The sequence below is a fragment of the Oncorhynchus mykiss genome, chromosome 8 (genome assembly GCF_057628025.1).
Source record: "Oncorhynchus mykiss isolate SJ-2025 chromosome 8, ASM5762802v1, whole genome shotgun sequence".
NCBI classification, from domain to species: domain Eukaryota; kingdom Metazoa; phylum Chordata; class Actinopteri; order Salmoniformes; family Salmonidae; genus Oncorhynchus; species Oncorhynchus mykiss.
This window is the reverse complement of record NC_143029.1, coordinates 15,268,948-15,296,820: the sequence shown is the minus strand read 5'-3', so window position 1 is coordinate 15,296,820 and position 27,873 is coordinate 15,268,948. Positions and strand designations below refer to the sequence as shown.

The 27,873-nt window shown below is 44.6% G+C and overlaps 1 protein-coding gene across 1 annotated transcript; it reads left to right on the top strand.

The window, feature by feature from the left end:
- Window positions 1–1,079: 1,079 nt before the first annotated feature.
- On the top strand, window positions 1,080–26,890 carry LOC110529453 (palmitoyltransferase ZDHHC14). The gene is made up of 9 exons (XM_036984837.2): window positions 1,080–1,375; window positions 10,778–10,938; window positions 16,027–16,185; window positions 17,104–17,241; window positions 18,086–18,134; window positions 19,856–19,958; window positions 20,484–20,593; window positions 23,233–23,335; window positions 24,749–26,890. The coding sequence occupies exons 1-9, from the start codon at window positions 1,131–1,133 to the stop codon at window positions 25,169–25,171; spliced, it is 1,491 nt and encodes a 496-aa protein (XP_036840732.2). The 5' UTR covers window positions 1,080–1,130; the 3' UTR covers window positions 25,172–26,890.
- Window positions 26,891–27,873: the final 983 nt, after the last annotated feature.

Here is a 27,873-nt window from a genome sequence, read left to right as displayed (position 1 = left end):
AGTGACATTCAAAATCGTGTTTATTTTCAGTGGTAATTTTATTTGTCCGACACTTTAATAATTACGGTGGAAACATGCTCAGCTAAGAACCTTTAATTCGCTCTAAACTACTCTATCTACATACACATTTTTGGAGCCACGAAAATCAATTGTAGCATACTTATTCATTACTATGCATTTGAACATTAGGATGTATATTTCAATTTGAGACTAGTATACTCCATCTGAAATACAAATACCGATACTACAATTCCCATGGCACTACTAACGTGTGCGCGCATGTGTTTGTTGTTGGGGCTGCTGTACATTGTAGGCAGCCGCAACACAGGCAACGGGTGGCGAGCTGTTGTTGCAGTGATACAAATGTCTCTGCTTTCAAAACCATGAAGGCATGAACATAAGATTACGCGTCTCCACAACAACACTATAAAATCATTATTTTACCGAATCGAGAGAACTGTGAGAATGTATCAAGTATAGGCTATTGCTACCAACGAAGACTGCGGACACGACGTTATTGTACTGGCGGCTTGCAACGAGAGCCGTGCACCTCTAGCAATCCATTCCGCGCTATTCTGCAGTAAAATGCAAAACATATTTTATTTTGCGTATATCCTCGTTGGAGAATTGCATTTTTATACACTGAGTGGCTAAACGATTGGCTGTATCTTCTCTGCACTTAAATGTGAACAGCATTATTCTCTTTTAAGGACACTCGAAGGACGTCTTTATGACTGGGTTTCTTCTCGCGTCCTCCACATTTTTTGATTGCATTGTGTTTACATAAATCTGGCCAGTAACGCCTCGCTAGTGGCTACAGTTACAGTTTTCAAAAACACAATGGAAGTGTTATTCAAACAATTCAGGCTATGTTTATTTTCACACTGACAAAGTGGTATAGCTGATCAAATTCTGGAGGATGCACGTCCAGAAAATGAAACTTATTTTTTAAAGTATTTAAGAATTTTTGTTTTGTACTGCAATGTATTGTACAGAAATTGACATTTTCTGACAGCATTACATCATCACTGTGCCAAAGGATCAGGAACAAGCACGGAGCACGTCTTTAACCCCATTTATCAGCTGCCCCTGAATTCTTTGTATTGTTTTGCAAGGTGCACTATTTACAGATGCATCTCGGACTTGATGAGCCGGTGCGAGAATGTCAGTATAATCCGATCTGCACGCGCAACTCATCGTCTATGGAGACCTCGGGGCACAAAAAGAAGAGGACTCCCCGCAGGAAGTGGCAGATCTTCCCTGGCCGAAATAGATTCTACTGTAATGGAAGGGTCATGATGGCGAGACAGACTGGGGTCTTCTACCTAACCCTGATCCTCATCATGGTCACCAGCGGGCTTTTCTTCGCATTCGAGTAAGTGCAAATTACACTACAGTAGCTCATGCAAGATCTCATCATTTACAGGTGTGAACAGTCGTTTTTAAAAGAGTGCCAAAGTTTCTAAGTGTGCCACACTTAAAGGAAATTTAACCCTAAAACTATATTTAGGTATTTGTTTCATTAGTTCATTGGTGATATAGTCTCAAAATGTTTAATGTTTCATGTCAGCAATCAAGTTTTCAAGATAGTTTTCAAGCAGAGACCTTCAACATTTACTTTTTTAATAAAGCAGGTATAATGGCTCTTTCTCTATTTTGAAAGTTATATATCTTGAAAACTAATGACACGTATACCAAAATAAAATGTTACATCTAGACTTGGTTTTCTCTATCGTAATCGCACCTCTTTCACCCCAGCTGCCAAACTAACCCTGATTCAGATGACCATCCTACCCATGCTAGATTTCGGAGACATAATTTATAGATCGGCAGGTAAGGGTGCTCTCGAGCGGCTAGATGTTCTTTACCGTTCGGCCGTCAGATTTGCCACCAATACTCCTTATAGGACACATCACTACACTCTATACTCCTCTGTAAACTGGTCATCTCTGTATACTTGTCGCAAGACCCACTGGTTGATGCTTGTTTATAAAACCCTCTTAGGCCTCACTCCCCCCTATCTGAGATATCTACTGCAGCCCTCATCCTCCACATATAACACCCATTCTGCCAGTCACATTCTGTTAAAGATCCACAAAGCACACACATCCCTGGGTCACTCGTCTTTTCAGTTCGCTGCAGCTAGCGACTGGAACGAGCTGCAACAAACACTAAAACTGGACGGTTTTATCTCAATCTCTTCATTCAAAGACTCAATCATGGACACTTACTAACAGTTGTTGCTGCTTTGTGTGATGTATAGTTGTCTCTACCTTGTTGACCTTTGTGCTGTTGACTGTGCCCAATAATTTTTGTACTATATTTTGTGCTGCTACCATGTTGTGTTGCTACCATGATGTTATGTTGTGTTGCTGCCTTGCTATGTTGTTGTCTTAGGTAGTGTTGTGTTGTCTCTCTTTTTGTGATGTGTGTTTTGTCCTATATTTATATTGTATTTATTATTATTTTTTAATCCCAGGCCCCCGTCCCCGCAGGAGGCCTTTTGCCTTTTGGCAGGCCTTCATTGTAAATAAGAATTTGTTCTTAACTGACTCGTCTAGTTAAATAAAATGAATAAATAAAGAGAGAATATTGTCTAGACTCTTTTTCCCTGGTCGTTCCATATCATTTCAGAAAACCATGACACCAACCATCTAAGATTGTTTGGAAATACTTTTTGTAGTAAAATTAGCATTCCTGCATCATAATTATTTTTAAATATATTTTGATCTCTTAGGAATTAAGCTAATTGATTGTGCCCAAATTTTCAATTTTGTGATATTCAGTAAATATAGTGCCTATCATACGATTTGGACCAAACTTTTTTTCTAACAATGAATAAGACATGAGGAATCCAAATAAAGGGTTAAAAGCCACCCATGGGGGACACCCCACACCAATACCACCCCAACAACAAGTGTACAGTATCAGGATGTAGGATGGAACATAAACCTAACAACTTCAATGACTCATTTCTCTGAACAGGGGAAAAAAACAACACCAAATTCACTGGGAACACAATACATAGGATGAAGAAACAATACTCTGAGCCGCAGCTCCATACTACTTGTCAGACATAGTGAACTGATACTTTATACTCGTTGTTGGTGTAGGATTGGCGTAGGTTGTAGGGGGTCCATGGGTGGCTTTTGGCTATTTCTTTGGATTCCTCATGTCTAATTCATTCTTAGAAATAAAGTTTGATCCAAGTTGGATGTTCGGTACTATATTTATTGAATATTATATTAATCCTATAAATTAAAATGGCCAATTTGGGTTCAATCAATTAGCTTAATTTCTCAGATATCAAGTTATATTTCAACAAAATAATGTTGCAGGAATGCTAATTATATCTGTTTCTAACAACAGAAACATTTGAGAACAATCTGAGATGGAGGGTGTCGAAATCCATTTTTTTTGTGCTTTTCTAGGTGGAACGAACCCCCCCCCAACCATATGGTCACAGAGCTTAGTTTTCGCCAAGCAGATGAAATTTACTCCACTCAGTCAAGTGTCAAACTTTGGGTGAGCAGAGCTCCAAACATTGCAGGAACTTAATGGTTCTCAATCCTCATTGGTCAGGAAAGATATTTGTGATAGTAATGACTAATGAGTTACTTGATTTTGGGGTCAGGTGAATGCATTCCTTGGTGGGCTGATGTATTTCATTTGGTTTTTCCAGGGCATTTTTCCACATGCTGTTGAGAAATATGAACACAAGGAGGTCTTGTGATGGTTGTGCAGTCCGCAGGGTCGGGGGTACAGGACAAACCATCCTTTCAACTTAGTCAGCAAGTCTCATAGTCATCCTCTGGGATCCTGTCTCGCACGTTGAAGGTCTGAATTTTTTTTGTGGCTCTCTAAGCTTCTGCAGGTTTTCAAAGGGTCATTTTTAAAGGTTTATATAATTGCAATCTTTCAATCTTGCAATCAAGATGGGTTCAAATTCAGAAACTTTTGGGATTTGCTTAGTGTATCAGCCTGAACATTTCCATCTTAGTCATTAATCAGACAAGCCTGTAATTCAATGGCCTAGGCTATTCATTGAGTGATGAAATGCCACAAATGTAAGTCAGTCAGATATGCAGATGTCTTCAATTATACATTTGAATGACAGCTCATATAGGCCCACTGTTATGACATGCAAATTCATTCATTTGAGAGTGACACCGATCCTAATATGTAAAGAGAAAACTGGGAGATGACTGACATATATTTTCCGGTCAGTCTACCCATCTCCCCCCCCCCCCCCCCCCCCGTCTTTCCTTCTCTGTTGCCTTTCATTCCTCCCACGTTCCATACCTTCCAAAACATGACACCCCAGTGTTCCCGTTTCCATGGTAACAGTTTCCTCTTAGGCTCTTTGTGTCCTGTCGAACCAACAGCCTGCATCTCCAAGGCAACTGGAGAAGAGTCACCAATTGTTCTAGTTTGATTTGGTCTCCGTCCCAAATTGCATCCTGTTACGTATATAGTGCACTACAACGGTAATAGGTTGCCATTTGAGACTCAGACTTTGTCTGTTTGTTGTGTTTGACTAAAGATAAGACTAAAGTAATTGCACTCCTCTAGCCAGAACGGAGAGCATCTCTAAACTACAGCCAAAACATTCATCCATTTATAGTCCAACATGCTCTGGGATTTGCCTGGGAAACATTGGACAAATGGTCCAATGAATGAAACATAACAAGGACGAATTGTGTCGTGATTCAACCTTGGAATGGATCAACTTCTGGTTATTCATTGCCTTGTACAAAGCCTGAGAAATTGAAATGAGAAACTCATGCCTGAATGTTTACACATCTCCTACATTTGCATTTTAGTAATCTAGCAGACGCTCTTATCCAGAGTGACTTACAGGGCAATTAGGGGTTAAGTGCCTTCTTCAAGGGCACATATATTTTTCACAGAGTTGGCTCGGGGATTTGAACCAACGACATTTCGGTTACTGGGCCTACCCTCTTAACTGCTAGTCTACCTTTCAAGCTTTCATTCAGACATTTTTTTTCAGTACAGTATCCAATACTATCCAGATTCTATAGTCTTTACCAAGGGCATAGTCCGTATATTTCTAAAGGCAGTGGGATAGTGAAGTGCAGGTAGAGTGAAAGAATCACGCTACCATGACCCTACCCCAACCTTTCCCTCCACTGTGCCAGATCTCCAATCGAGCCCTCTGACAATTATCCATGTTTTCTCTACAATGCCAACAACAACATTGACCGATAACCTCCTCTAGTCTACAATGGTAGAATTTTTTTAAACAGGACTACTTGGAAACTTGCTGCATCTATTTCCAATCCCAGCATGACGAACTGATAAGATCTGAGTTTCAGTCTAATTCAATTCCAGCGTAGCTGCCTCACAGAGCCAAGGTAGCAGCCATACAGATCTCATATCAGTTCACACTGACTATGCTAAGTGAATAAAAGCATGGTATTTCACTTCATGGCTAATACCATAAAATATTTAATGTAGTTTTATGCCTAGACTATAACCTGAAACCAATTACTCAAACCTGCGCTCAACATGCCTCACTCATTAAATCATGGAGATCTTGATGTCCAATATTGTAACAACCCATAGAAGACTTTAGGGAACAGACGTGAGGTTAAGAGATTTTGATTGGATATTGTGCCCACCAAAATATTAACGGATTACATGGACATGATTCTTCCCAATCCTTTTTCTAATTCAAATCAAATGTTATTGGTCGCACACATAATTAGCAGATGCTTTTGTGGGTGTAGCGAAATTTTGTTTTCCTAGCTCCAACAGTGCAGTAATATGTAACAATACACAACAATACACAAATCTAAACGGAATTAAGGAATATATATAAATATTAGGACGAGCAATGTTGGAGGGGCATTGACTAAAATACAGTAGAATAGAATACAGTATATACATATGAAATGAGTAAAGCAGTATGTAAACAGTGTTCCATTATTAAAGTGGTCAGTGATTCCATGTCTATGTAGATAGGGCAGCAGCCTCTCAGGTGCAAGGTTGAGTAACCGGGTAGTAGCCGGCTAGTGATGGCTATTTAACAGTCTGATGGCCTTGAGATAGAAGCTGTTTAGAAGCAGTCTCTCGGTCCCAGCTTTGATGCACCTGTAATGACCTCTCCTTCTAGATGATAGCGGGGGGAACGGGCCTTGGCTCGTTTGGTTGATGTTCCTGATGATCTTTTTGGCCTTCCTGTGACATCGTGTGCTGTGGGTGTCCTGGGGGGCAGACAGTGTGCCACCGGTGATGCATTGGGCAGACCACACCACCCTCTTGGTGCAGTTGCCGTACCAGGCGGTGATACAGCCCGACAGGATGCTCTCAATTGTGCATCTGTAAAAGTCTGTGAGGGTCGTAGGGGCCAAGCAGAATTTCTTCAGCTTCCTGAGGTTGAAGAGGTGCTGTTGCGCCTTCTTCACCACACTGTCTGTGTGGGTGGACCATTTCAGATTGTCAGTGATGTGTACACCAAGGAACTTGAAGCTTTTCACCATATCCACTGCAGTCCCGTTGATGTGGATAGGGACGTGCTCCCTCTGCTGTCTCCTGAAGTCCACAATCAGCTCCTTCGTTTTGTTGATGTGGAGGGAGAGGTTATTTTCTTGGCACCACTCTGCCAGGTCCCTTACCTCCTCCCTGTAGGGTGTCTCGTCATTGTTGGTAATCAAGCCTACTACTGTTGTGTCATCTGCCATCTTGATGATTGAGTTGGAGGCGTGCGTGGTCATGCAGTCATGGGTGAACAGGGAGTACAGGAGGGGGCTGAGCACACACCCTTTGTGGGGCCCCTGTGTTTAGGATCAGTGAAGTGGAGGTGTTTTCCTACCTTCACCACCTGGGTGCGGCCCGTCTGAAGTCCAGAACCCAGTTGCACAGGGCTGGGTTCAGACCCAGAGCCCCGAGCTTAATGGTGAGCTTGGAGGGTACTATGGTGTTGAAGGCCGAGCTATAGTCAATGAACAGCAATCTTACAAACGTAGTCCTCTTGTCCAGATGGGATAGGGCAGTGTGCAGTGCGATAGCGATTGCATTGTCTGTGGATCTATTGGGGCAGTAAGCAAATTGAAGTGGTTCTAGTGTGTCAGGTAAGTTGGAGGTGATATGATCCTTAACTAGCCTCTCAACACTTAATGCTGACAGAAGTGAGTGCTACAGGGCGATAATAATTTAGTTCAGTTACCTTTGCTTTCCTGGGTACAGGAACAATGGTGGACATCTTGAAGCAAGTGGGGACAGCAGACTAGGATAGGGAGAGATTGAATATGTCCGTAAACACTCCAGCCAGCTGGTCTGTGCATGCTCTGAGGATGCGGCTAGGGCTACTGTCTGGGCCAGCAGCCTTGCTAGGGTTAACCACTTAAATGTCTTACTCATGTTGGCCACGGAGAACGAGAGCCCACAGTCCTTGGGAGTGGGTCACTTCGGTGGCACTGTGTTATCCTCAAAGCGGGTAAAGAAGGTGTTTAGCTTGTCCGGGAGCAAGACGTCAGTGTCTGCAACGTGGCTGGTTTTCAATTTGTAATCCGTGATTGTCTGTAGACCCTGCTACATACGCCTCGTGTCTGAATTGCGACTCCACTTTGTCTCTGTACTGATGTTTTGTCTGTTTGATTGCCTTGCGGAGGGAATAACTACACTGTTTGTATTCAACCATATTCACAGTCACCTTGCCATGGTTAAATGCGGTGGTTTGCGCTTTCAGTTTTGCGCAAATGCTGCCATCTATCCACGGTCTCTGATTTGGTTAGGTTTTAATAGTCACGGTGGGAACAACATCCCCTATACACTTCCTGGTGAACTCCGTCACTGTGTCCATGTATACCTCAATGTTATTCTCAGAGGCTACCCGGAACATATCCCAGTCCGCGTGATCAAAACTATCTTGAAGCATGGATTCCGATTGGTGAAACCAGTGTTTTATTGGGTAATTCAAGTTTGAGTTTCTGCCTATAGGAAGGGAGGAGCAAAGGGCCCTGTAGGCATCCCGGAAGGGGGAGTAGCAGTGATTGTGTTTTTCCAGACCGAGTACTACAGTCAATGTGTTGATAGAACTTCGGTAGAGTTTTCCTCAAATTTGATTTGTTAAAATCCCCATCTTCAATAAATGCAGCCTCAGGATATGTGGTTTGCATAAAGTCCAGTGTAGTTCCTTGAGGGACGTCATGGTATCGGCTTGAGGGGGTATATACACGACTGTGAGTTATTCTAGGTCAGGTGAACAATAAGACTTGAGTTTCTGTATGTCATCACAATCACACCATGAGTAGTTAATCATGAAACATACACCACCACCTTTCTTCTTCACGGAGCGTTCTTTATTCCTGTCTGCGCAATGTACTGAGAACTCAGCTGGCTGTATGGACGGGGACAGTATATCCCGAGAGAGCCATGATTCCGTAAAACTGAGTACGTTACAGTCCCTGATCTCTCTGGAAGGAGATCCTCGCCCTGAGCTCGTCTACTTTATTGTCCAGACTGAACATTAGCGAGTAATATACTCTGAAGCCGTGGATGATGTGCACGGCACCTGAGTCAGACTCCGAATACCTCTTCTCCCACTGGCGGCGTCTTGGAGCAGCCTCTGGGATAAGTTCAATTGACATGGGGGGTACGAAAAAAGGATCCCTATCGGGAAAATCGTCTGCTGCTATAGACCCAGGCTATGAGAAGAGAAGAATGGAGTGTCTGTTCATTTGTAGAAATAATGTAAAAATAAATATGAAAGCATACCTTTCATTTCATGCTTTTGTCACAGATGCCAGTCGAGGAAAATGCTTGGAAATAGGCCAGTAGATTTCAGTCAGTGGATACGTCCCAAATGGCACCCTATTCCCTATATAGTGCACTAATTTTGCCCAGAGCCGTATGGGATGTGTTGAATAGTGCCACAGAAAGTTTTCCAGGAAGGCCATTCCTCCTTGGCCCCGGCCCCAGTCTTGTCATCTAATGATGTTAGGGACAGAGGACAGACAGTACAGTAGTGCTAACCAACATCTGTTCATGAACAAAACACTAGGCATGGTTTAAGTGACTTTGTTGTTACAAGTTAATCAAATAATTATGTGTGTGTGTGCACATTCCTGTTTATCCTAACAGTTTTATTAGTTGTGAACTTTCCACCCACCCATATACAGAGACTACACTAAGACCAGCTAATAACTACACCTAGCGTAGCAACTCATATTATTGACATATTCAACAGCGTTTAAGAAATACCTTCAACAGTGTTATCTTGTGATCAAGCCATCAATGTTTTGTGATTATTGGTGCCGTAAAAACGGGTTAGCTATTAGCATGTTTGACATTTCAGTGGAAGTATTACTACTATCAGCTTTTTGATAAGCGGTTGACAAAAATGCGTCCCGTATTATCGGCATACGGTCCCCAGTTATTGGCCACCTTACTATTTTGTTCAGTTATAAGATATATTTGTTTAATTTTGTTCAAAAAAGAGACACCAACCACGTATCCAAGGGGTTACTAGATAGTTGGCTAGTTGGCTAGCCTTCGGGTTAAAAAAAATGACTTCCCTGTCAAGTCTTCATTGCGTAGCCTGGTGGGCCCTCCTGTAGACTCTTAAAAATGTTTCTTCACCAACACCTTCTTGAGTGTTGTAACCAAATATTGTATCATTATTTGTTTTACAGATAATTCTTATGTTTTGAGAAAGTAAATAACAGTTTAATACAAACATATAAATGAGTATGAATAATTTAGGTAAAAAGTTGGATATTAAATGCGTGGTCTGTCACGCATTCAAATTTTACAATATACAGCGTGTCCCACAAAGTGTGTGTGTGTGTAAATATATACATGCACACACACACACACACACACACACACACGATATATATATATATATATAAACTCAGCAAAAAAACGTCCCTTTTTCAGGACCCTGTCTTTCAAAGATAATTCATAAAAATCCAAATAACTTCACAGATCTTCATTGTAAAGGGTTTGAACATTGTTTCCCATGCTTGTTCAATGAACCATAAACAATTAATAAACATGCACCTGTGGAGCGGTCGTTAAGACACTAACAACTTACAGACGGTAGGCAATTAAGGTCACAGTTATGAAAACTTAGGACACTAAACAGATAATAGTTGTTTAGTTTAGTGTCCTAAGCATCTCAAGGTTCTGGAGTGTCCTAGCCAGTCTCCAGACCTGAACCCAATAGAACATATTTGGAGGGAGCTGAAAGTCCGTATTGCCCAGCGACAGCTCCGAAATCTGAAGGATCTGGAGGTCTGTATGGAGGAGTGGGCCAAAATCCCTGCTGCAGTGTGTGCAAACCTGGTCAAGAACTAGAGGAAACATATGTTCTCTGTAATTGTAAACAAAGGTTTCTGTACCAAATATTAAGTTCTGCTTTTCTGATGTATCAAATACTTATGTCATGCAATAAAATGCAGATTAATTACTAAAAAATCATACAATGTGATTTTCTGGATTTTTGTTTTAGATTCCGTCTCTCACAGTTGAAGTGTACCTATGATGAAAATTACAGACCTCTACATAACCTTTTTGAAAACTCTGAAAACTTACATAAACTACAATTAAAATCAGTGGTCAGCTAGCTAGAAGGGTGTCTTTAGTCACAAAACGTACTATTATTTTCCAGGCCATTTACATGTTGCGCTCGAGGTGATTTAATCATCCAACTGCTAGAGTGTCCGAAGTTAGGGGGTGTCTGATGTTGGGGAGGGGAAATTAGCTACATGCTTTCCCATTCCTAATTATTTTCATTCCTCCCATCTTCCAGCTGCCCGTTCCTGGCGTCCAACCTGACCCCGGCCATCCCGGTGATCGGAGGGGTGCTGTTTGTCTTTGTTCTGGGGATGCTGTTCAGAGCCAGCTTCAGTGACCCGGGAGTCCTGCCCCGTGCCACACCCGACGAGGCTGCCGACCTGGAGAGACAGATTGGTAACTATGGAGACCACCTGGTTTTCTAACAGTCCAAAATTGGGTTCTGGTCAAAAGTAGTGCACTATGTAGGGAGTAGGGTGCATTTTGGGACTTTGCTGAGGCAGAACTCTGAGGTGGCTGCTTCTCCTTTGTTTGTGTCCCGCTAATGAGGCAGATAGATTTGTTATCAACGTGAACTTCACCCGACCTCTATTAAATGGCGTGGATCGAGCCAATCACGTGCCGCCCTCTAAACGCCTGTGTGTGCGTGCCAGTGAGATGATAAGGTGTTCAGAGATGACATCAGCTTTGAGAGGTGCTTTGCCCTGAGCACAATGGCATGTTGTCCAAACAACCTGATTTTAAGGGACTAATTTTAGAGTTCGATTTAGAAAAGATGTCAGCCGTGCCGCAAATGTTTTACCATATTCCCTTTTAGTGCAATACTTTCGACCAGGACTCATAGGCCTCTGGTTTGAGGTAGTGCAATATGTAGGGAATAGGGTGCCATTTGGGAACCAACCCTCCTTTATCAGGGGTGCAAGACACTTGTTCCCCTTTGTTATGAGACGCCCAATCCAATGCAAACCAAGAAGAATGAGTCAGGGATGTTCACTGCGAGAACCTGTGTTATACAGACCGAACAATCATGTGTTATACAGACCGAACAATCAATGTATATTTAGAACTGTGTTTTTCCCTGTGAATACAGCATTCTGGAACAGACCTGTCAATCACAAAAGAGTCATTACTGAGAGAATGAGCAAATTTGGGCGTTGCTTGCTCTGCATCTAACTCCAGATTTCTTATAGCAGGAGAGAAAACGTTTCATGATGCGTCCCAAATGGCACCCTATTCCTCATGTAATGCACTACTTTTGACCAGTCCCCATAGGGCTCTGGTCAAAAGTAGTTCACTATATAGGAAATGGGGTGCCATTTGGGACACAACCTACGTCTCCCCACCTCAACACTGTTGTATACATTTGATGAGGAAGGGTGGAAAGAATTCTGTTATATTTACTCAGTTTGGTTGTTTAGTGTCTGTGGCCAGTCACTATGTGATGCACGTCTAGAAATAACATCTGCACATCCTGTATTAAAGGATCTAGAGGTTCTGGACTGTACAGTCAACTCTACAAACAGGAAATTGGTGCCAGCTGTCGTCAAAATCGTGCCTACAAACAATACCTATAAACGAGAATTACATTTGATTTATTTATTTTTATACACAATTTCGTGGTATCCAATTGTTAGTAGTTACTGTCTTGTCTTGTCGCTACAACTCCCGTACGGGCTCGGGAGAGACAAAAGCCATGCGTCCTCCGAAACACAACCCAACCAAGCCGCACTGCTTCTTAACACAGCGCGCATCCAACCCGGAAGACAGCCGCACCAATGTGTCGGAGGAAACACCGTACACCTAGCAACCTGGTCAGTGTGCACTGCGCCCGGCCCGCCACAGGTGTCATTAGTGACCGATGAGACATGGACATCCCTACCGGCCAAACCCTCCTTAACCTGGACGACGCTAGGCCAATTGTGCGTTGCCCCATGGACCTCCCGGTCGCGGCCGGGCTGCAACAGAGCCTAGGCTCAAACCAAGAGTCTCTGGTAGCACAGCGATGCAGTGCCTTAGAACACTGCGCCACCCGGGAGGCCCGAGAATTATATTTTGTTTATTAAATGTTGATGAAAGTAATATTACAGGCCTGCACTGAAAAAGCAGTGAACTTATGGAGAAGTAGTCCTGTTGTCTGTTTCACAACCTAGCCCTTGTAACCTAAACACCTTCAAACTACTGCTTTGTCTTTCTCTCTCCCACGCTTCTTCAGTCTCGCTCCTGAATGTTAGCTCTGGAGCAGCTCGATGTGTTTTCAATTCTAAGCTGCTTTATTTGCTGCTTCCCACAACTTGCAGTCCCACAATGCATTCTTTCTGATGTCTGCTGTGCTTCTCTCTCATTGTGTGTCTTTCTCTCTCTCTCTCTCCTCCTTTTTATATATACTTCTCATCATTCCTGCACTGTTTCAGCAGGAGTCGTGTTGTTAAATGCATTCACAATCCTCTGTGTATAAGAATGACGTGAATGTGATTGCAAGTGATCTCATTCCCTTTCCGCAATATACTTAATGTATGCTCTGTTCCCACGCTACTGTCACCGCCACTGTCAATGTCTTGTTTTTCATATGCACAAAGTCGTGGTTAAATATTGAGGCTAAACCTCAATCCAATAGATGTTCACCACATTGATACTCCGTTGTCCCCTGAAACTTGATAGGTACATCTGCAATATTTAACTTAACCCGACAAAATTCACATAGAAATAGTTGTTATAGATCTGTCACTCTCATTTAAAGCAAGTCTAAGAAACAGTAAATATGTTCTATGTGCGCTATTTCTATGCTTCCCATTCTTAAGTTTAGGTTTTGCATCTTTTACTTTTGATTTTGTACACCAGCTTCAAACAGCTGAAAATACAATATTTTGGTTATGGAAAATATATTTCACAGCGGTTTAGATGGTAGAATGGTTTTCTACACTATCCTTGCTTGTTTTGTTACATAAACTGAAACTATTAGATTTATAGCAACCAGGAAATGGCGGAGGGATCTTTAACGTTTATACACTCCATTTATATTATCAAATCAAATCAATCAAATCAAATGTTATTTGTCACATACACATGGTTAGCAGATGTTAATGCGAGTGTAGCGAAATGCTTGTGCTTCTAGTTCCGACAATGCAGTAATAACCAACAAGTAATCTAGCTAACAATTCCAAAACTACTACCTTATAGACACAAGTGTAAGGGGATAAAGAATATGTACATAAAGATATATGAATGTGTGATGGTACAGAGCGGCATAGGCAAGATACAGTAGATGGTATTGAGTGCAGTATATACATATGATATGAGTATGTAAACAAAGTGGCATAGTTAAAGTGGCTAGTGATACATGTATTACATAAAGATGCAGTAGATGATATAGAGTACAGTATATACATATACATATGAGATGAATAATGTAGGGTATGTAACATTATATTAGGTAGCATTGTTTAAAGTGGCTAGTGATATATTTTACATCATTTCCCATCAATTCCCATTGTTAAAGTGGCTGGAGTTGAGTCAGTGTGTTGGCAGCAGCCACTCAATGTTAGTGGTGGCTGTTTAACAGTCTGATGGCCTTGAGATAGAAGCTGTTTTTCAGTCTCTCGGTCCCAGCTTTGATGCACCTGTACTGACCTCGCCTTCTGGATGATAGCGGGGTGAACAGGCAGTGGCTCGGGTGGTTGTTGTCCTTGATGATCTTTATGGCCTTCCTGTGACATCGGGTGGTGTAGGTGTCCTGGAGGGCAGGTAGTTTGCCCCCGGTGATGCGTTGTGCAGACCTCACTACCCTCTGGAGAGCCTTACGGTTGTGGGCGGAGCAGTTGCCGTACCAGGCGGTGATACAGCCCGACAGGATGCTCTCGATTGTGCATCTGTAGAAGTTTGTGAGTGCTTTAGGTGACAAGCCGAATTTCTTCAGCCTCCTGAGGTTGAAGAGGCGCTGCTGCACCTTCTTCACGATGCTGTCTGTGTGAGTGGATCAATTCAGTTTGTCTGTGATGTGTACGCCGAGGAACTTAAAACTTACTACCCTCTCCACTACTGTTCCATCGATATGGATAGGGGGGTGTTCCCTCTGCTGTTTCCTGAAGTCCACAATCATCTCCTTAGTTTTGTTGACGTTGAGTGTGAGGTTATTTTCCTGACACCACACTCCGAGGGCCCTCACCTCCTCCCTGGAGGTGAGGGCCCTCGGACAATAAACCAGTGGTACAGTGTGATGAAATGTTAACAAGGAATGATGCAGTGTATGAAAACAATGATCCAAGGCAGTGATGCAGAGTGAGTGATGAGCAGGGCTGCAGGGCCGTCCCTTTGGCCCCCACCCACCAGGAGCCTCGCCCCCCCCAGACCACACTGAGACTAATAAATAACTTTTTCTGGATCAATTAGGTGTGCCCCCCCATCTCCAAGCAGGAAGAGCATGCAGTGTGTGTGTGTGTGATGAGTGCTAGGTCCTGCAGAGCAGATGAATAATGTAATGTCAAGTAAACACTGTGCCACCGTGCCCCAGGTGCCTGCTGCTGTAAATTGCATCAGTGAGGAAGCCAGTAAAATGTGCTGACTGTGAAAGCCTATACTGTTGATGTGATTGCGTGACTTATTTTGTTTATTACAGGGAACAGGGAAATAAAAACAGAGCCAGAGCCCCCTTGGATACAGGAGTTCGTATCTGGCTCTTACCAGACTGGCTGTGCTTTTAGAAATAAGATACAGAGGGGCCTCCCGGGTGGCGCAGTGGTCTATGGCAGTGCTAGTTGTGCCACCAGAGACTCTGGGTTCGCGCCCAGGCTCTGTTGCAGCCGGCCGCGACCGGGACGTCCATGGGGCAACGCACAATTGGGCCTAGCGTCGTCCGGGTTAGGGAGGGTTTGGCCGGTAGGGATATCATCGCGCACTAGCGACTCCTGTGGCGGGCCGGGCGCAGTGCGCGCTAACCAGGTCACCAGGTGCACGGTGTTTCCTCCGACACATTGGTGCGGCTGGCTTCCGGGTTGGAGGCGCGCTGACCTTCGTCGAGACAAGATAGTAACTACTAACAATTGGATACCACAGAATTGGGGAGAAAAGGGGCTAAAAAATGAAATCACCCACAAAATACCCAAAGAATATGGCTGCCTAAATATGGTTCCCAATCAGAGACAACGATAAACACCTGCCTCTGATTGAGAACCAATCTAGGCAACCATAGACTTACCTAGACAACTAAACTGAACACAACCCCATAAATCTACAAAAACCCCTAGACAAGACAAAACACATAAATCACCTATATCACACCCTGGCCTAACCAAAATAATAAAGAAAACAGAGATAACTAAGGCCAGGGCGTGACACTGAGACTGCACTGGATATCCAACATAGGAAAACAAAGATAACTAAGGCCAGGGCGTGACACTGAGACTGCACTGGATATCCAACATAGGAAAACAAAGGAATATGCTTCCCTTGTGAACTAAATCTAACTAGGTCTTGTGTGGTCCTCTTCAGACGCCTCTAATGGCCCCAGTGGTCCAGGGTACAGGCCGCCCCCGAGGATCAGAGAAGTGGTCATCAACGGGCAGACGGTCAAGCTTAAGTACTGCTTCACCTGCAAGATCTTCAGGCCCCCACGGGCCTCACACTGCAGCCTGTGTGACAACTGTGTAGGTGAGTGGAGTAGACCTGGACCTCACTCAGACTGTGGGAACATGGCTGTTCCATATGTATGACTTTTAAACCATCTACTCTCCCCATCTCTTTCCACTTTTTATTTCATTTTACCCTCTTCCCTCTCTCTTCCCCTTTAATTCTCTCTTCCACTCTTTACACTTTTCTGTTTCCCTTTCCTCTCCCCTCTCTCTCCTCTCTTTCTCCCCTCTTTCTCTCTCCCTCTCCCCTCTCTCTCCTCTTTCTCCCCTCTTTCTCTTTCTCCCCTCTTTCTCTCTCTCCCCTCTCTCTCTCTCCCCTCTCTCTCTCTCTCCCCTCTTTCTCACTCACCTCTTTCTCTGTTTCTCTCACTCTCCCCTCTATCTCCCCTCTTTCTCACTATCCCTCTCCTCTCTCTCTCCCCTCTTTCTCACTCTCCCATCTATCTCCCCTCTTTCTCACTATCCCTCTCCTCTCTCTCTCCCCTCTTTCTCACTCTCCTCTCTCTCTCCCCTCTTTCTCCCCTCTTTCTCCCTCTCCCTCTCCCTCTCCTCTCTTTCCCCTCTTTCTCACTCTCCTCTCTCTCCCCTCTTTCTCACTATCCCTCTCCCCTCTCTCTCCTCTCTTTCTCCCCTCTTTCTCTCTCTCTCCCCTCTCTCTCTCTCCCCTCTTTCTCACTCACCTCTTTCTCTGTTTCTCTCACTCTCCCCTCTTTCTCCCTCTCCCTCTCCTTTCTCTCTCCCCTCTTTCTCCCTCTCTCTCTCCCCTCTTTCTCCCTATCCTCTCTCTCTCCCCTCTTTCTCCCTCTCCTCTCTCTCTCCCCTCTTTCTCCATCTCCTCTCTCTCTCCCCTCTTTCTCCATCTCCTCTCTCTCTCCCCTCTTTCTCCATCTCCCCTCTCTCTCCCCTCTTTCTCACTCTCCCCCCTCTCTCTCTGCAGAGCGTTTTGACCACCACTGTCCCTGGGTGGGGAACTGTGTTGGGAAGAGGAACTACCGTTTCTTCTACCTCTTCATCCTGTCCCTCTCCTTCCTCACCGTCTTCATCTTCGCCTTCGTTATTACACACGTCATCCTGAGTGAGTGACACACAGTGGTGATGCCCTGAGATAAACACAATATCAAACAAAATATCAACAAGATATTGGTATTTCTCTTATAGGTATCAATCTTTTTTTTGCCCTAGACCTCTTTACTTAATTGTCCTATCCTGACACATTCTAGTAGCCTCTAGCCCTGAGCAACACTACCTCATAGGGCACTTCATCTCTGTAATGGATGAGATGGGCTCTGACATCGATCAGCCCCTCCCCTCCCTCCCTGCTCCCCAGCGGAGGCTGGCTGTCAGCAAAGCTGGTGACATGGCTTCTCTCTCTCTGTGGGGAGACAGAGCATTGTGACACTTTACACCACAGATCAGTCAGCAGACCAGGGGCCGTATATATCAAGCCTCTCAGAGGAGAAGTACTGATCTAGGATCAGCTCCAAATTCTTATTTTCAATGACAGCCTAGGAACAGTGGGTTAACAGTTACTCTCCCAAGTGCAGTCAGTCAGTCAGTGTGACTAGCATCAGTTACTCTCCCAGGTGCAGTCAGTCAGTCAGTGTGACTAGCATCAGTTACTCTCCCAGGTGCAGTCAGTCAGTGTGACTAGCATCAGTTACTCTCCCAGGTGCAGTCAGTCAGTCAGTGTGACTAGCATCAGTTACTCTCCCAGGTGCAGTCAGTCAGTCAGTGTGACTAGCATCAGTTACTCTCCCAGGTGCAGTCAGTGAGTCAGTGTGAGTAGCTTCAGGTATGTGAAGTAATGCTGTGTACTGACTAGCTCACCATCATGGTGCTCAGTGAGACTTTGGATGTTCCACTTTTTACCAACAAGCTCTCTCTGCTCTCTCTCTCTGTGCTCTCTCTGTTCTCTGCAGGATCCAACCGGACAGGCTTCCTCAGCGCACTCAAAGACAGCCCTGCCAGATATCCTTTCACTGGGGGAGAGTGTGTCTGTCTTTCTGTCTGTATGTCTGTGATAAGTGTCCTCGTGTCTCTGAATGACAGATGATACTGTCCTCATCTCTCTGAATTACAGATGATACTGTCCTCGTCTCTCTGAATGAGAGATGATACTGTACACATCTCTCTGAATGACAGATGACACTGTCCTCATCTCCCTCTTTCCAACTGTGGGAGTAATCTACTGGTTATCACACCTACACACACACCAACGTTTCCGTTAGCCGGTAATAGCCGGTTTTTGACAAAAGCGGCCTAGCGGTTAAGAGCTTTGGGCCAGTAACCAAAAGGTCGCTGGTTCGAATCCCAGAGCCGACGAGGTGAAAAAAATCTGTATGTGCAAAGCACTTAACCCTAACTGGTCCTGTAAGTGGCTCTGGATAAGAGCTTCTGCTAAATGACTAACATGTTAAAGGTACTTTCATCTCTGTCACAGGAAACCGCTCGCATGTGCTTTTGACAATTTACGGTTTCCAGCTAATTACAATATGGAAGGAAAATGTGCGTGTAGCCTACTGCCTTGTGCACATTGCTGCACTTATAATGTGAATAAATAATAGTGTATCAACATTTTGTACTAAAGGTTTTGATCTGTTGCATCAGCCTCTTTGCGTACATTTTTTTTTTGTTGGTGTAGGACTACTAGTCGTATGAATTTGGAATCTATTGTCCCAGAGTCTGTTGTCCCAGAGTTTCTTTCTTGCGCAGAACAACAAGCTGACTAATAGAATAGGTAAGCTTTTCTACTTTGGGGGATAGTAGATTGACATAAGCCAGTGATTTTGCTGTTCGTTACTCGTCTTGTTGGCTGAGGAAAAGTACATGTGGACAGTTATTCTAACATCTTCAAAGTGCACATCAGAATTCAGAAACGCCATTCCATGTTAAGATGAATTACCGTAATATGAATGTGATTTCTGTCATTCTGAGCACTATGGGTGGACGCCCTAATCAGGTTACACACCCAATGCATATGGGTTCGGTAAATTTCTCAAATGTCCGGAAATCGTGACGCACACGTACACACAACATCAGAAGAGATAAACACCAGGAGGAGGTGTTTAAATTCTGTGCACAGGTTTTAGTTTGATTTGAGGGAAGAGCTAGACGCTGCCCTCCCTTCTTTTCAATTCCATCAAGGAGCAGACAGACACATTGTCTCTTTTCCAGTAGTCTCCATCCAGCCACCCCGCTGCTTTCTGACAATCAAGCACCTGTCACTCATAATTTGGGCCTTGATCACACTGCACATAGGCCAGCCCCCTGTCTTCCTGCAGAGGCAACAAATCTGACACACACACACTCTCTATGGGCTGGAATACACTAAACGAATGATAGGGAAAGAGGCATTAACGTGTGTGTGTGTGTGTGTGTGTGTGTGTGTGTGTGTGGAACGTGCGCTGGGTTAGATGTGTATGTTAGTCGATTGTTGGTATGTATCCACTTTGCCTGGAGTGTCTCGGGACATTACGGAGGACACAGCAGTTATTTCATGGAGCCGTACCACATGTAGATTGCATTGCCTAGTAAACCAATGGCCCGACAATCTTCTGGTCGTCAATACCACTATGTCCCACTCGGTGCGTTACCATGGTCAAATGGAAGAGCTCTCTCCACCTCTCAGTCACCGTGACGACGTGCCAGTTGTTGTAGTGATGGTGGTCTCGTTTCCTTAACTGAATGACTGTGCTGGAGGTGCTGGTGTGTTTCTTCTCGGTGTGGTCCATTATGGGCCTGTCGGGCTTCCACACCTACCTCATCAGCTCCAATCAGACCACCAACGAGGACGTGAGTACACACACACACCACTTCTCATCATCCAGCTCTCTCCATCTTTGACTGCTGATATAAATTCTGTCTCATTAAGGCTCATTTCACGCTTGGTCCTCCATGTAATAACTCTCTGGTGTGATTTGTTTCACTAGCGCTGCTGAGGTTCTGGTAGATTGAACACTCGAACATCCTCCCTCATCCTTCTGAACTGTCTCTCTGGTGTGATTTGTTTCACTAGCGCTGCTGAGGTTCTGGTAGATTGAACACTCGAACATCCTCCCTCATCCTTCTGAACTGTCTCTCTGGTGTGATTTGTTTCACTAGCGCTGCTGAGGTTCTGGTAGATTGAACACTCGAACATCCTCCCTCATCCTTCTGAACTGTCTCTCTGGTGTGATTTGTCGAGATCCACTGTCCTCCAAGAGTTTCTGAATTTCCTCTTCACTTCAGTTTGCTCCTCAATTTATGCACCTTGGTTTGCGAACGAGGTAGGGCAGTGTTCCCTTCCCTTTAGACTGATGGGTCATGTTCCCCCTCCAGATTAAAGGCTCATGGTCGACCAAACGGGCGAAGGACAACTACAACCCCTACAGCTACGGGAACATCCTGACCAACTGCTGTGCTGCCCTTTGTGGTCCTCTTCCACCCAGGTGAGTCTCTGTCTGCCATGGCCAAACTAACCCTAACAGCAAGGCTGGTCGTGTTCAGTAAGGAGAAAACTATTTGAAACAGGGAGGTACTTCCTAAAACTTGTCCAATGAAAACACATACTTTTGTATGCGCTGAGAGGCAACACAGTCACGGCTGTAGCTCAACTTTAGATCCAAGGGGTTTTAGATCATCTCTCTCCCGCCTCCTCTTCTCTCCCCTCCCTCCTCTCGTCCCCTCCATCTCTCTTTCTCCCTCCTCCCCTCCCCTCCCCTCCATCTCTCTTTCTCCCTCCTCCCCTATAGCTCTCTCCCTCCTCTTCTCCTCCCCTCCCCTCCATCTCTCTTTCTCCTCCCCTCCCCTCCATCTCTCTTTCTCCCTCCTCCCCTCCATCTCTCTCCCTCCTCCTCCTCTTCTCTCCCCTCCCATCTCCCCTCCACCAGACATGCACCAGGGGTCTTTTCACAGTCCCCAAATCCAAAACAAATTCAAGAAAGCATACATTATTATATAGAGCCCTTATTGCATGGAACTTCCTTCCATCTCATATTGTTCAAATGAACAGCAAACGTGGTTTAAAATAACTGATAAAGCAACACCACCTTGCTATTTGACCTAGATAGTTTGTGTGTACATATTGATATGTAGGCTACGTGTGCATTTTTTAAATGTATGTAGTTCTGTCCTTAATGTTCTTGTCTATTAATGTTCTGTATTATGTAATGTGCCATGTTATGTGTGGACCCCAGGAAGAGTAGCTGCTGCTTTCACAACAGCTAATGGGGATCCTAATAAAATATCAAATAAAATATCCATCTTCCTCTCATCTCTCTCCCTCCTCCTCTTCTCTCCCCTTCCTCCTCCTCTCCTCCTCTCTCCTTCCTCCTCCTTCTCTCTCCCTCCTCCTCCTCTCTCCCCTCCTCTTCTCTCCCTCATCTCTCTCCCCTTCCTCCTCTCCCTCCTCCTCTTCTCTCCCTCCGCCTCTCTCCCCTTCCTCCTCCTCCCCCTCTTCTCTCCCTTACTGCATTAGTCAGCACCCACAGAATGAGCTCCCCTTATGTGAATCAAACTGTCAGCCACTGTTAAATGAGCAACGCTTTCAATCAAGATATCCATCAGTGCACACAGGCAGGAATAATTACTGTACACTCTGTTTCTGTCCTCTTTCGAGGGAGCTGGAACTAGCCTTGTCTTACACATTATTAGGATGAGCTCAGCACATTGTCTACACCCCAAATTGCAACCTGTTCCCTATGTAGTGCACTACTTTTGACAAAAGTAGTGCACTATATAGGGAATAGGGTGCAATTTGGGGCACATGCACCGTAAGCATCCCCACAGCATATGGTTGGTTATTGCATTTAACGCAAATGGTCTTCCTGTAGAGGATAATGTCATTCAGTCATTTGCTCTCTCCCCAGTGACACCACAATACCAAAACTACGGAGTTACATTAGGGTCAATTTTATTTTTGGGCCTAAATTTGACTCCATACACTACCCGCAGATACAAAATCAAGTCAGTATCTCAAACATCTGGTAGAGTAACAATTGTCATTGATTCATTAGCTGGTCTATCACATTAATGGGTTACATCTGGCTTGGAATAGCTGAATTATGTGTAATAATAGCTGAGGTATGCGTAATAATAGCTGAGGTATGCGTAATAATAGCTGAGGTATGCGTAATAATAGCTGAGGTATGCGTAATAATAGCTGAGGTATGCGTAATAATAGCTGAGGTATGCGTAATAATAGCTGAGGTATGCGCAATAATAGCTGAGGTATGCGCAATAATATCTGAGGTATGCGCAATAATAGCTGAGGTATGCGCAATAATAGCTGAGGTATGCGCAATAATAGCTGAGGTATGCGCAATAATAGCTGAGGTATGCGCAATAATAGCTGAGGTATGCGCAATAATAGCTGAGGTATGCGCAATAATAGCTGAGGTATGCGCAATAATAGCTGAGGTATGAGTAATAGTAGCTGAGGTATGAGTAATAGTAGCTGAGGTATGCGCAATAATAGCTGAGGTATGCGCAATAATAGCTGAGGTATGCGCAATAATAGCTGAGGTATGCGCAATAATAGCTGAGGTATGCGCAATAATAGCTGAGGTATGCGCAATAATAGCTGAGGTATGCGCAATAATAGCTGAGGTATGCGCAATAATAGCTGAGGTATGCGCAATAATAGCTGAGGTATGCGCAATAATAGCTGAGGTATGCGCAATAATAGCTGAGGTATGCGTGTGGTTTGCTCAGTAGGTAGGTACTGTACATTGGGTTGGATTCTCTGGGAATTTCAGGTGACTGTTCTCTGTCCGTAGACAGGTGATTGCCATCTGCTCTGTGTGTGGGTATGCATGGAGAGATGGGGTGTGGAGGCTTCACACATGTATGAATGCTTACACCAAGGCAACACACACACTTGGCAGATACACACACCGAAGTACAAGCACACAAACACTCTGCAGTTACACACATGCACACCAAAGCAGACTCTCTATCTCTCTCTCTCACCCACACACACACACAGAGAAACCGACTCACACAAACACCTAAGCGTGAACACAGACACTTTTGCAGGTACACACACATTTCAAAACCTCTGCTCATGTGCCATGTCTTTTATTTCTAGTCTTATTGACAGAAGAGGCTTCATCCAGCCAGACACACCCCAGCCTGTGTCACACTCCAACGGGAGCAGCATGTACAACTCCACCCAGCTTCAATCTCACATGGTAGGTTGTGTGTGTGAGAAATAGGAAGAGGGGGGTGTGGGTGTGTTCGGGAGAGTGAGAGAGAGCACTTTCTTAATGCATTCTGTGGTTTTACTGTTTCACAGGACTGAGTTGGCACTTCAGTATTTATAACCACTGAGAAACACTTTGAAAGTTATTTCAAAGTGGACTCCCCTTATGATGTCAGCAACTCACTTAAGTGCTCTCACTTACAAATGGCTCTTTGAACTGGACTGTGTTATTATTACGACCAACAGAGAGCAGTCATCTGTCTCTATTCATGTCATTATTGGGCTCAGAATCCCCTTTCTCTCTCTCTCTCTCTCTCTCTCTCTCTCTCTCTCTCTCTCTCTCTCTCTCTCTCTCTCTCTCTCTCTCTCTCTCTCTCTCTCTCTCTCTCTCTCTCTCTCTTTCTCCTCTCTCTCTCTCTCTCTCTCTCCTCTCTCTCTGGTTCGCTATTTATCCTCTCGCTCTCTCTTTTCTCTCACTCTCTTTTCTCTCTCGCTCTCTTTTCTCTCTAACGCTGTCCCTTTTCTCTCACTCTCTCTTCTCTCTCCCTTTTCACTCTTGCTCTCCCTTTTCTCTCTCTCTCCCTCACTCTCTCTCTCTCTCTCTCTCTCTCTCTCTCTCTCTCTCTCTCTCTCTCTCTCGCTCTCTCGCTCTCTCGCTCTCTCGCTCTCTCGCTCTCTCGCTCTCTCGCTCTCTCTCTCTCTCTGCTGGTGGTCGCAGTGGGCTTTATGCTGTGATCCAGAGAGCAGTATTTAATAGTGAATGTGTTCATTGGTTCATCGGGGTGTAACTTCTCACTTCTCAGGCAATCCTATCACCCTCCAGCTAAATATATCCATATTTTAATTCACCTGTCGGTAATCTGATGAATGCTGATGTGTATTATCCCCCTGCAGTCTGTGGATCCTCTCCCTGCAGTGGTTTCAAATAGTCTTTTTTTTTTTTTTTCATTTTTTTCATTTTTTTTTATCTCAAGCAGAATAATCATAGTCTTCCTGCTAGTTCCTTATTTGCATACAGCCTTGCTTGAAACGGGCAGCTGTGAGAACAAGTAACTTTGGCCGTACGCCCGTGCAGAGATTATGAAAATGTTCGGGGGAAAAAATGAAGCAACATTGGGCAATCTCAAAATGTGTTGAAAATGTAAATTGAACGGAAATGACATGGTAGTACCACCTGTTTGAGTTGAATGAGGTATACGTTGATTATACATGCTAATGGGTCTGTAGTAATGGGATGTTTTATGGAAGACCTTATTTCACTAACTTTCTTCCTCTTTTGTCTGTTAACCTTTTTATACGTGTGTATTTCTTGTCCCTCCTCAAAAACATATCATTCTCCTACTGTTTTTTCCCCTTCACTTACCTTCATCTATATCTCCTGTCACTTTCCCTGTCTCCTCAGTGTGACCAAGAGCACTGCATTCAGAGCACCAAATTCGTTTTGCAGGCTGCCGCTACCCCTCTGCTCCACAGCGACCCTGTCATGATGGGCGGAGAGGGACCCACTCTTCCTGGGAAGAGTTCCCTGGGGGGCCCCTGTGCCTCACTGACCCCCAGCCAGCCTTCCCTGCCCTCCTCCATGCCTGGCCTGGGCTGTGCGGGGGACATGCTGACCCTGAGGGACCCAGACACCCACTGCCACCACCATCACTTTGTCAGCCCTGAGGAGACGCCCTCGCCCGGCCCCATGCCTCTGACTCTGCCCTGCCCCGCCCACATGACCCACGGGGGACACATGAACCCGGCCCAGCTCTACGACCCTGCCAGCCAGGACTCTCTACATGAGGACTCTGTCAGGGGCCTTGTCAAACTCAGCTCTGTCTGAGACTCTCCCCCTGGCTTTTTGGAATCACTACTCAGACTCTGTCAGCGTGCCAAATTATACCCTATTCAATATGTAGCACTACTTTTAAAAAGTAGTGCACTATATAGGGAATAGCGTGCCATTTAGGACGCTACCCCAGCCCCCCCGCTCCACACTGCCGGCTCAGTACCAAAGCCATAATTCCTGTTCCCCTAACATTCCATCCCAGCCCTCCCTCCCTCCTTCCCATCCAGATTTGTGCCCCCCACCTGAGATAAGCTATTCTAGTGCCAAACAAACAGAGCCTCAGTCTCCACTGCACTTGACCGGGACCAAAATCAAGCTTCTGAATCCCCCTTCCTCTTCACAGTAGTATACCTAGTGCCCTACCAGGAGTCTACCAGGCCTCGATACAGGTCCAGGCTTCTGCCCAAGGCTCACGACTTGTGCTCTTTTGGGGGAAACCATCTACCTGGACCAGGCGGTCATTGACCGGAAATGAAACTGACTCGCTCTCCTCTCGTCAGCCAAACCGACGTTCCAAGGCAGTTGCCATTTTGGTTTGCTGACATCCAAGGACACGCACAGCGGGACAAGGTCTGTTGATTAGCTGGAAAGACATGAATCAGGTCTAAATATAGGACTTGTTTATAGTTTGATACGTGTCATGTGTCCCGAGTCAAGTGACACTCTTTTATACAATAGTAATGGAAACAGCCAAGCAGTGTTGGCCCTGAACACAGAACACTTCCTGTTTCAGATTGTGTCAACACTGTATGTGTTGATTGGTAGTGTTCATCAGTCCGTTCCGGTGTCGGTGTGACGCTAGCTGCATTACCTTTTTGTTTCGTTCAAATGTGATGCCAAAACATCATGCCAAATAGCACCCTCTCTATTTAGTGCACTACTTTTTACCAGGGCCAAAAGGACATTGGAAAAAGTAGTGCACTATATAGGGAATAGAGTTCCATTTGGGACAGAGATAATAAGTACCAAGAAATTCTCATTTACTTATATATATTTTTTTTTTCGCCACTTTTTCTCCCCAATTTCATGGTGTCCAATTTTTTTTTTTTTTTAGTAGCTACTATCTTGTCTCATCGCTACAACTCCCGTACGGGCTCGGGAGAGACGAAGGTTGAAAGTCATGCGTCCTCCGATACACAACCCAACCCGGCCGCACTGCTTCTTAACACAGCGCGCATCCAACCCGGAAGCCAGCCGCACCAATGTGTCACCTGGCACCCGTGCACCTGGCAACCTTGGTTAGCGTGCACTGCGCCCGGCCCGCCACAGGAGTCGCTGGTGCGCGATGAGACAAGGATATCCCTACCGGCCAAGCCCTCCCTAACCCGGACGACGCTAGGCCAATTGTGCGTCGCCCCACGGACCTCCCGGTCGCGGCCGGTTACGACAGAGCCTGGGCGTGAACCCAGGGTCTCTGGTAGCACAGCTGGCGCTGCCAGCGCCCTTAACCACTGCGCCACCCGCGAGGCCTCATTTACTTATTTTTAATGAATACATTTGCATATTTTTATGTACAAGAGTGGATTTCATTTATTCAACCAGCCTGTGCAGTCACTTTTTACCAGGGCCAAAGGGACTTTGGCAAAAGTTATGCACTATATAGGGAAAAGGGTGCCATTTGGGACAGAGATAATAATTAATGTGATGATTGTACCAAGAAATTCTCATTTACTTATTTTTAATGAATAAATTCTCATATTTTTATGTACAAGAGTGGATTTCATGTATTCAACCAGCCTGTGCAGTCACTTGGCAGAAATACAATAAAATGTTTTTATATGTTCTATTTTATTTGTATGTTTAGCTCACATAACATAATTTAAAAGTGTGCATTAAGGTGTTTAAAATAATACATGTGGCAAAATTGTATGTAGACATTAATAAATGCATTTCCATAGGTTTTAAAATATGTTACAATGGAGGAGAGCCAAGATGGAGGCACGATGGGATCAACACAGTGCCTCCTATCAGTCATCTAGTGTGTATATATAAAGCATTTGCCCCAATGCAGTTCCACTTCCAACAGCGCCAAAACAGCCGCTATGGGTGTCTGCTATCGCCGGTTAACACTTGATCTGAATGAATCCAGTCTCTAATCTATTGGCAGAAATGCATTTAGGCAACTCCATTCTAATAGCTTCTTCAGTACCTTGCTCTCGAGTGTATTACTGAATGAATGCCTGCAGGCCAGTTGTCGGCAGTGACAGATGTGTAGGTACTGGTATGTCTGCATGGCTATGCCAGCTCTGAGGGATCTGCTGTATGTATGGCGAGTGAGAGGATGATGTGGATGCTATTCTTAGAGGTGACAGAGACTGAGGCTGTATACTGCCCTCTAGTGGATACACTGAGGACAGAAGATGCACTTGCCCTCAGGCTAATCTGTACTGAAAGTACTGTAGCCTGATCCCAGATCTGTTTGTTCTCCTGCCAACTCCATTGCTCATTGTCAAGCCAAACGGTGACAAGGAGTTGGCATGATGGCACAAACAGACTGGCTCTCAGGCTAAACTGAAAGATCTACTCAAAGAGAATACACAATACACAACTAATAACAGATATATGAATTTGTTAGTTTATTATTGTTTCACATCTTTACATACTTTAATAATTTCCTATGGTAAAGCTTGTGGGCTATTGTTAATATCAGTGATACATGATATTCAAAAATAAAACTTCAGTTTTGGGGACAGAAA

What these genes read in the sequence shown, in the direction of transcription:
- LOC110529453 (XM_036984837.2), top strand. Translation starts at nt 1,131, where the DNA reads ATGCATCTCGGACTTGATGAGCCGGTGCGAGAATGTCAGTATAATCCG. An exon ending in GGGCTTTTCTTCGCATTCGA is followed by an intron (nt 1,376 to 10,777) that starts GTAAGTGCAAAT and finishes CCCATCTTCCAG; the next exon opens with CTGCCCGTTCCTGGCGTCCA. An exon ending in CGACCTGGAGAGACAGATTG is followed by an intron (nt 10,939 to 16,026) that starts GTAACTATGGAG and finishes GGTCCTCTTCAG; the next exon opens with ACGCCTCTAATGGCCCCAGT.